A 10,640-nucleotide genomic window follows, 5' to 3' on the forward strand; every position below is an offset into this window, starting at 1 on the left:
CTAAGAGAAAGGAGATTGAATCTTAGCCCCCTTTTTTCGCTTAGTAACTCTTGTTATCCTTCAAAACACTTGAGGAGATATTTCTTATTTTTGTCTCGTGCCTAACCAAGAGACTTTTTCGTTTTGTCTCGTGACCAGTCAGGAGATATTTTTCAGTTTTCTCTCGTGACCAGTCAGGAGATATTTTTCAGTTTTGTCTCCTATGCAGCAGAATCAGAAATGGAGTAGAAGAGAGAGAAAATTACACCAAGATATATCCTGGTTCAGCTGCTAAGTGTAATGCAGCCTACATTCAGTCTCCATCACAACAATGATGAAATTTCACTATAATCATCTTTGATTACAAACACCAATTCTCCCTAGGAACTGCCCTTCCTATCTGGGACAAGTCCAGAATTTATTCCCAAAACTGAACTTGACTTGGTAACCCACCAAGCTTTCAACTACTAAGTGCTAACCCAACTTATTACAAGGGGATTCCTACAGAATCATGAAACACAACACATATGTACAAAGGACCTCTAAGGACATCTATGGCTTTTTTTTAATTTTGTGCACTCTGCCTTTTTCTGCTCTATGGATTTTTCTTACAAACCTCATTATTTGCCTTTTTCCATGAGACTCAAGACAGACAAAATTAAAAAGAAAATTAAAAAATAGAAAACATTGAAGGAGAAGGACTTCTGTTAGCTTAGGTAGTTATGTGAACACTGTGCTTTCACTTTTTTTCTTGCTTCAAGTACTGGCTGTTCTCCCTTATTTATAGAAGGGAAAGCCTCCACGGTTGAAACTATTGAACCAAGCTAAACTTCTTCTTCTTCATGTAAAACCGATTCGGCCAGAGAGAGAGAGAGAGAGAGAGAGGAGAGATAACCGAATGTAAAACCCAACATGTAATTACCTCTATGTCTTTCCTTTACACCAAACTTCATCAATCCGAGCCATCCATCTTGACTTACACTCCAAGAAGGATTCCTAGCCCTTGATGCATTTTTGATGCATGATAGCTCCTCCTGCTCCATTTTTGCTTCCTCTTTCACGTAGCCTCCTTAGCTACCTTCTATGATGAGTGAACACAAAGCAGAGACGAGCCTTGCCTCTGAGATCTTCTTCCTCTTACCGAATGGATCTTCTTCCATTTTTGGTATGGAGAGGTTGGGATTACTTCACCACATCTTACCCTTTTTGGTGAAGATCTCAACCACAACATACTTTTTGTTTTCTTTTTTCTTGCCATCAATACAATGGTCTTGTTACTAGCTTTTTCTTCTCTCAGATGGTAGCTCAAAATTTCTTCCATAGTTACTGTGAAGTGACCGAAGCTAGATGAGAAAAGAGAGAGAAGAGAGAGTAAAATGAAGAGCATTCAATGGATTTGAACAATTGAATTAAAATGAATTAATTTACTTCCCTTTTGGATTTAGGTAGCGTGCAGCACTAATGATAGCAATCAAATCAATTGTTGTTTCTCTCTCATGGTTCCAATACAATTAAAGCAAGTTTAATAAATTTGAAATCCACCACATGATGGAAATGGGATCCATTGGAAGCATTCCTTGCTTTCTCTCTATTTTGTTTTCAGACCAAGCAAGCTAGTTTCTAACAAAAATTAATTTTGGGCTAATAGTAATGATTGGATCTGGCCCAATAACAAGATATTGCTTTAGCCATAACACTTAAATATTTTTGAATAAGGCTGAATATTTGAATTCACATTAGGCTTGCAATTATTTTCTTTTCAATTCGGCCCAATAATAAAATCTGCATAACACAAAATTATTAATTAGTAAATATAAATTAAAGATCAAGTTAATTAATTTTGTAATTAATTATGTTAATAATGTTTGATCATCATCAATTTAAATTAGAATTTTCCAAACTCATCAATATATATTAACAGACTTAACACCTAATCAAATATAAAAGTATACACATTAAATTCTTTCAAGTTTTAGATAATGAACGTTAAAATTAATTATTAGTAAAAAAATTAAACTCGTTCACATAAACATAATAACTAAAAAACTTATTATTTATTTATTTTTATTTACAGAAATTTTAGTCTTTTTAGTTGACGAGGACTTTTGTCTCCTACGACCTTTTTATAAAAAAAATTGATTCTATAAAATTTTTTTATTATAATCTATAATGTTAGGATGAGATCGATATAATTTTAAAAAATTTATATTAATGTAATGTTATGAAAATTCAACTTGGTGAGCTACCAGCCATTTCTCTGCATAAACTCATATGTCTTATTTGGAGGGGGAGGGGTTGTTTCTGTTTTTGGATTTTAAAAATTGGTTTAATTATTTTGTTGGTCATTATAGTTTTGCCAAATTTTTAATTAAGTTTTTATTTTTTTTTTATTTAGGTTCTTGCACCAATTTTTTTTTACTTGAGTCCCTATACAATTAAACCAATTACTGTCAAGATGAACCTAATTGAAAAAAAAATTTGGTACAACGACCAAATTAAAAGGAAAAAAAGTATAGAGACCTAATTGAAAATTTCACGAAACTATAGAGACCAACAGAATAATTAAACCTTAAAAATTGAATGATTCTTAATTTTTTTATTTGAATTTGATCAGAATATTTTTTTTGGGTCCATAGTATTTCCTAATTCGACAGGTTAAAAACTAATTTGTGACGATTTGAGTTTTATTTAAGAATTTATCGACCTCTTAGTTGAGTATGAAAAGACTATGTCATTTGAACTATAACTTATTGATAAAAAGCTTTCTCTTTTATAAAAGAAAAAAAGTTGAATAAAATCAATATTTTTATCACCTAAAATCGTAGAAGATATTGTTCTTCTAAGTCAACGGAATCAAATATTTGAAATTTGAATATTGTCATCATCCTTAGGCGGAGCCAAATAGAAGAGAAGTTTTAGAATACCATTTGAGTTGTTTCAAATATCAAGAGTTCAAACTTTGGAGGAGCTGCGTGACAAAATTGGTTAAAAGAGTTAATTTCTGTAGACTAAATTCTAAAAGTGCATTTAGTTTGTGTTATTATTTTTTGTTTTATTTTTAATATTTTTTAGATTTTGTAAAAAAAAATAAAAAAAATAAAATTTTATTTTTTATTTTTATTTTTATTTTTGTTTTTTATAAAATTCAAAAAATAAAAAACACTAAAAAAAAAAAGTAAAAATACAAATCAAATGCATCCTAATACGTTTAAAAGTAGACAAAATGGAAGTTGGTAGAGAACCACTATATTAAAGAAGCATATAATTGGAGATTATTGCAGGAGCAAAACTTGTTGATCATAGGCTAAAATTCAACTAAAGCCAACCATTAATTCCAACTACTCAATTCCATCTATTCGATCTCGAAAAATAATCTATTAATAAAAGGTCCCTCAAAAGCACATGCTTTTCCTAATAAATGGGAAACAACACAAAAAGTTTGTATATATTGTTATACCTCTTAAATTAATCATAGTTTAGTCACACAAAAAAAAATCATAGTTTAGTGAAATAAATGTAAGGTGTATTTATCATAATTTTGATAATCGGACTAAAAAGGTCAATTCCATCATATTAATTGAGAATCAGTTATTAGACTAATTTAATTTAAATTTAAAATAAAAAACGTTTGATAATGAAATGGCCAAAAACTAATAAAAATGGTTAAAAAATTGATTGATTAATTAAACCGGTATAATCTTTTAGTTATTAACTAATTAAAATAATAAATATTTTTTTAAATTATATATTTATGCATAAATATATTATTTTATTATATTTGATTCAATTTCAATTGAATTTTGGTTGTTGAAGTAGTGTTCGATAATCGATTCGGTATTTAAAACTTTAGTATTTATACTTTTTCTATGGTGGACGGTGGTAATGTGAAATTAAATCACTGTAACGAAGACATGAATCGAAGGTTTCACAATGAGTTTCCTTCTACTTTGGTTGACATATATCTAATATCTTCTCTATCAACTCTCTTCTTTCCGTTACAACTCCAACCACCATTAGTTTGTAAGATTTTCTCGTTTCAATATATCTCTTCATGATTCATCAAATGTAATATCACTCATGATCAAATGTAATATCACTTATGGCAAAATCTCATAAGCTTCCCTATTCATATTCTAACACTATTTACTCTAGTCTTCTTAAAAGACTATACTAAACACAAGCTTGAACTCAGATCTCGGCCACGCATTTTTATTGGATATTGTTTGCAACAAAAATGTTATAAATGTTAAACTAAAGAAGGAAAAATAAGAATCCGGTTGGGAGAACCAATGGAATATAATAAAAACGTACCGATACAATAAAAATGTGGATAAATAATAAAATGCCACGTGGATTACATTATCTCTGTAAGTAGTTATTTTTTTAAAGAAAATATATATCATATCAATACTTTTACTAAAATATCCTTATAATTTAGTAAAAATAAAAATTATTTTTATTTAATTTTATAAAAAGACCTAAATATCCTTTTTATATTAGACAAAAATTATTCATTCAAATTAATCAAAATTTTAAATTTAACTGACTTTAAATTTAAAACAACATCTAATTGATTATTCATGTACAATCAATCATGTTTATACTCTTCCATAAACCCTAATTTCATATGTTCATTCATACAAAAAAAAAGAACACATCTAAAGAACAAAAAATATTCAAAAGAACGGTTCTAGTGTTCTTCATCTTTTCTGGGTTTTCTTACATCTCTCTCAAAGAATGTCTCTCTCAATTGTCAGACTGAAACTTTCGCTGTCGCCTACTCGCGTGCGGGCAACCAGTTTTCCTTCTTGTTTTGTTTTCCATAATGTACACTTGATCAGAACTGCACTTGGATTGTCTGTTTGATGTACAACATTATGGCAACATCTCTTTTAGCTTCGTGTCTTCTATTCCTGTATTGTTCTTTTTTCATCAAACTGCAATTCAAACACTCCTGCTTAGTGTTGCCACCTTTGAAATTTGCTACTAATTAAATGTAAAGTTACAACCTCGGGGTCAGGGAGGGACATCTATGAGAAATCAAGCTTTTTCTTAAAATTTCTTTTAACCAATATCTTCAACATGTTTGAGTAAATAGACCATGATCATTGAAAAATTCTGGAAGAATTTGGATTGGGATTAGGATTGGGGTTGTCCAATCCACTTAACCAAAAAAAACACACCCCTATCTGCCTGGTAATAATTATATCAACATTGAGAATTATTTGAAGACATAATGAGTCAAGTTATGATTATTTATCTTTTAAAACATACCTACCATTTAATTCTGCATTTTTTTCAATTCTATTGTTGGGTTGGTGACAAAATAAAGTAGATCATGCACTTATGACAAAGTATTATATATCTTTCCCTTATAGATTGGAGCATGTTGTGATGAGAATTGAGAATCAATGGCAACAATAAGCTCAAGAGTTATACGTCAGATCAGAACACAGCGGAACAAAAAAGCTTACCATAAAGCAGCCTACTATTGTTGTTGGTGTTACTACTCCTCAGTCTTCACTAGTGTCATTGATTCACTGTCATTTATTATAGAACAGACTATTATTAATTAATGATTCATCAAGTGTTGGTTTTTTACTGTTGTGAATGGTCTCAGATCAGATGCAGTGTTTCATTGGTACAACCATTTTGTTTGATCTACCCTATAAAAGAAAACATTACAGATTGTACCAATCCTGTGTATTGGAATCATGTGCTACTCTGCCTAAAAATTTTTTACCAAATTTTAAAATATTCTACTATTCATGTTAGTTGACATATTTTACATCTATATATCTCGGAAGAAGGGTGCTTTTTTTTTGATGGAGAGAAAATACTCTTGCTTTACTCAACAATAGGGTAAAATTTCAGATAAAAGAATACATTTTTTAGTGAATGAATTTTATCTTAAACATGTTACTCTAGCATATGAGCAGTTGAGCACAATGCAGCTTATGGTGCATGATGATAATAATGCAAATTGCAAAATAAACAAAAGATAAACTCAACAGTGTCACATAACAATTATCAACATCAAATGGAAGAACTTTCGATATAAAATTTCCTCAACAAAATATTAACTAAAAACAAAAGCAATTCTGATAAATTTCTTATTAAAAAGAGTTCCAAATGATCAAGCTTTTCATACATAACAACCATCCACCAACTACATCATAGCCGCCCCACTTATTATTCATAACTATCGCCAGCCACAACATAAAAAAAAATAAGAATAAGAGCCTAAAGTTTATCAGTCAGTAAAACGAGAAACTGTAGCATGTGGCTCAAGATTCTTAGCAGCATCAGAGGCCTGAACAGAAGGGTTAGGCTCAATAGTTTCAACAATAAGCTCCTTTGGCAAATCCTTAATACCCTTAAGATAGAAATTAAAGTGTACAAAGATCTTAAAAGGGTACACAATTTGATGAAGCTTGACTTGGCCTGAAACACCTTCAAAGATTCCAGAACCACCTGTGACAGCAAGGTATGTGTCTTCATAGGTCAAGTATGGACCCTGAACAGCAATGTGTCCATAGTCACCAAAGTAGAAACTGTATATTGCTTCATAACGATCACCACCTTTCTCTGCATTATTTTGGATCAAAATGCAGATACCTGCTGTTATGCCTATGCGCTTTTGAAGGTCTCCAGTGTACAACTGCATAATAATATAATTGAAAAGATTATAATATGAATAATCATATGATGATGTTTGATCACTAACATAATTCAATCATAAAAAATAAATTACCTTGTTGGTGAAGGGTACAAGATCACCAAGGGAATTCACAGTTTTCTGGTTCAATCTACGCGGTGTTTCGAGGATCCGGAACCTTCTTTTCTGCAGAAGTGTGGGAAAGACTAATAGTCTATTACATGCTCACAAGTTTCGAAAGAACTTTTAAGGTGATCAAATGTTCTCCGGTTATTACCTGTCCACAAGCGGCTCTGCTATGCGTGAAGACCGACGGAGAGGGAGCGCGGCTCCGAGGAAGGGAGAGGATGAAGATAGCCTGCTGCTGTTCGGGTAGGAGTTTAGGGGTGAGATTGTTTTTTATTAGAAGGATGGTATACAATGATGATGAACAATTTTTAAGATATGTTCTTCGTTTTGGTATGAGAAGGATAAGAAAGATTAGATTAGGGTTCATGAGAAATAAAATAATCTTTTAGTGTATATGAATAATGAAATGTATTTTAGTTTTAATTTTTAAATTGATTCAGATTTAAAATTATAAAACTAAAGCTAATTGAATTTTGATTAAATTAAAGGAATTTGGATAGTTTTTGTCTAATATAAAAAAAGATATTTAAGTCTTTTTATAAAATTAAATAAAAAATATTTTTTATTTTTATTAAAGAATAAGGATGATTTAGTAAAAGCATTTATATGGTCTATATTTAAAACCAAAAAAATTAATTATTGACGTGGAAAACATAATCCACATGTAGTGTTTTAATTTGTCCACAATTTTATCGTATCGGTACGTATAAATTTATGATCGTACCGTAGCAAACACCATGGAATATTTGTACAATGTGTATAATGTGCTATTTATTTGGTTTAATATAAGTTAAAAAATGAACATTTAAGGTAAAATACTACTAATTTCTCAAACACAATACACTCGTACTATCCAGAATAACCTCCTGAGTACCAGAGATAATAAACATCTGATATCCTACTGAATCGAACATCCCTATATCTCCATTGTACACATTGTATTGTATAATAGAGTCAAGAGATGTATGTAACCTTTGATGAACAGTTACCTCATTACAAACTTCATATCAAAATGTTGTTGCTACTGCTGAACAGTTACCAGTTATGTTTACTCTTCCTCCTTCTATGAATCCAACAAATTTTATTTCTTCTAGCAAATCAAATTCCTCTAATACTCATCCAGTGCTCACAAGATCAAAAACAAGTAATGTTGAACCAAAAGTTCATCAGGTCAGATTCTTATCTCAAAGCTCTTTTGATTGTTTGCCAAAATCCATCAAATATGCTCTTTTATCACTAGTTTATATGGAAGCAATGCTCACTGAGTATAAAGCCCTTCTCCAACATAATACTTGGTCCTTGGTTGAACTACAAGAAAATGAAAAAGTTGTAACATGCAAATGGATATTTGCGGTAAAGAAAAACTCAAAAGGGTTAAGTCATTAGACTCAAAGCAAGATTAGCTGCTCGTGGCTTCATTCAATCTGCAGGATTAGACTTTGATTAAGTCTTTTCACCTGTGATTAAACCAGTGACAATCAGAATCATTTTTACCATAGCCTTATCTAAAGGATGGAGAATCAAGCAATATGATTTTCATAATGCTTTTCTCAATGGCCAACTCCACAATACTGTCTATATGTCCCAACCTCAAGGCTTTGAACACTCTAACCCTTACTTGGTTTGTAAATTAAATAAGGGAAAGTATGAGGAGCCAATAGAATATTTGTACAATGTGTACGACGGAGATTTAAGGAGTATTAGAGATATAACCATTAGTGTTACCTTTTCCCATCGGTTGAAGTTTTTGGGATGAGTGGTATTATGACTTGGTATTAGAGCTCTAGATCCGAAAGGACAAGAGTTCGATTTTTAGTAAACCCGAAAATCAGTTTAAGCTTTTGGGAAGATGTTTATTATCCTTAGTACTCGAATGGTTATTTTAGATAGTATAGAGGATGTTCATTTTGTAACTCATAACTTTAACTATTACTGCTGCTCTTAAAACTATAGGATTTCAAAGCACTAAATCAGACCCAAGTTTATTCACTAGATTTACTTCTCACTCTGTCACATACATACTCCTATGGTTTCAACTTCTAGTATTACTGTTGCAACAGAGGATTTATTTGAGGATCCTACTTTGTTTAGAAGCATTGTAAGTGGTTTACAATATGCCACCATTACCAGACCAGACATTGCTTATTCTGTGAACAAAATAAGTCAATTTATGGCCAAACCAAGCAGGATCATTGATGTGCAGCAAAGAGAATCTTGAGCATAGTGAGTCGAAGCTCGACAGAAGTAGAATTTTGAGCTCTAGCACCAACCTTTTCAGAACTCAGCTGGGTTCAGAAACTTGCTGCTTGAAATGAAACAATTTTCCAGTACCTCACCAACAGGTTTTTGTGACAATATATCAGCTGTATTGCTAGCTTATAATCCAATCCTCCATCAAAGAACCAAACACTTTGAATTTGATCTGTTTTTTATAAGAGTCATTCATCATCTAATTTTAGTAATTCATGTTCCTTCCAATGAGCAAGTAGCTGATATTATGACAAAATCATCTACCTTCTAATTTTAGTAATTGGATACTGCTATCTTTTATATAGGTCTGTTATCAAAAGTTAGTTAGCTTTTGTTTAATAGGTACTGTGCCTGTTATATGTTATATATATATAAGCAGCACTTACTCAATGTAATAGATAATTTTTCAATTCAATACAATCACAGCTGAAGTTTACTCTTTCTCTTCTCTGTTTCAAGTTCTCTCTATTTTTCAACTCTCAAGCATAACACTCATATGTATGCCTCTCTTAATTTTGTATAGTTAGTTGTTAAGTAAAATTATTTACAGAGTATTATTGTTTAAATAATCATTAAAATAAAACTTTTATATGATTTTATACTGTCAACAATGAAAAAAAATTAAATCAAACTCATAATTAGTTTGTTTGAAATTTTATACTTCTTACAGAAAAATATTTGACATGTCTAAAGTTGGTTTGAAAAAAAATCCAAAACTAAATTAGTAAATTAGTACTAGTTGTTCGTTTTTTTAAGTAACAAAAATCATAGTGGGATTCATGGAAGGAAGAAAAGCTTCTATCATTTTTTTTTGAACAAATGTCAGAAATTTTTGTTGAGGTATTTTGTAACTACATTTGTCTGTTCTAAGTTTATAATGTTATATTTACCTCAATTGAAGTTTTAAAGTTCTTCCAGAGATTTAAATTACACTAAAAACATCTTTGAGATTAGCAAATATGACCCACACTAGTTTTTAATCTATTTTCTATTTATGACGTATTGATGTGACTTGATAACATTAATCGTTAGTAACACGTGTCACATCATGATTTAGTCATATATAATGATATGATGACGGGTTAATAAGTAAAATGTGACATATTAACGTAAATAATTGTGTATATGTCACTAGTTTTTAATCTATTTTCTATTTATGACGTATTGATGTGACTTGATAACATTAATCGTTAGTAACACGTGTCACATCATGATTTAGTCATATATAATGATATGATAACATTAATCGTTAGTAACACGTGTCACATCATGATTTAGTCATTATGTGCTTATTGAATGAGCCACACTTATATAGGCCATTAGATTTTATTAGATGAAAATCAAAGGCTAATATAAAACAAGAGCATTGATGGACTCTAATAAATATAGAATATCCTAGTATATAAATAAATGCTTTAAATGGCAATACTTTAATACACAATACTTTAAACGGCAACAAAATCTTTTATTCTTTAATAATTAAATATAAAATATATAAATACAAAATATATGAGTATTTTTTATTTAATAAAATTAATTATTATGCAAAACTTTTTTATAATATTAAAAAATTATATTAAAATAATATTTTAAACAGTAACATAAAAATATAAAATCATTAAAA

General features: G+C 30.2%; 1 protein-coding gene across 1 annotated transcript; it reads right to left on the reverse strand.

Annotated features, from left to right (window-relative positions):
• Positions 1 to 6,051: 6,051 nt before the first annotated feature.
• LOC107473823 (allene oxide cyclase, chloroplastic) lies at positions 6,052 to 7,133 on the reverse strand. The gene is made up of 3 exons (XM_021135146.2): positions 6,915 to 7,133; positions 6,734 to 6,823; positions 6,052 to 6,640 (listed from the first exon to the last, which is right to left on the reverse strand). The coding sequence occupies exons 1-3, from the start codon at positions 7,131 to 7,133 to the stop codon at positions 6,233 to 6,235; spliced, it is 717 nt and encodes a 238-aa protein (XP_020990805.1). The 3' UTR covers positions 6,052 to 6,232.
• Between the last annotated feature and the right edge of the window lie 3,507 nt (positions 7,134 to 10,640).

This window comes from Arachis duranensis, chromosome 2 (assembly GCF_000817695.3).
Source record: "Arachis duranensis cultivar V14167 chromosome 2, aradu.V14167.gnm2.J7QH, whole genome shotgun sequence".
NCBI classification, from domain to species: Eukaryota; Viridiplantae; Streptophyta; class Magnoliopsida; order Fabales; family Fabaceae; genus Arachis; species Arachis duranensis.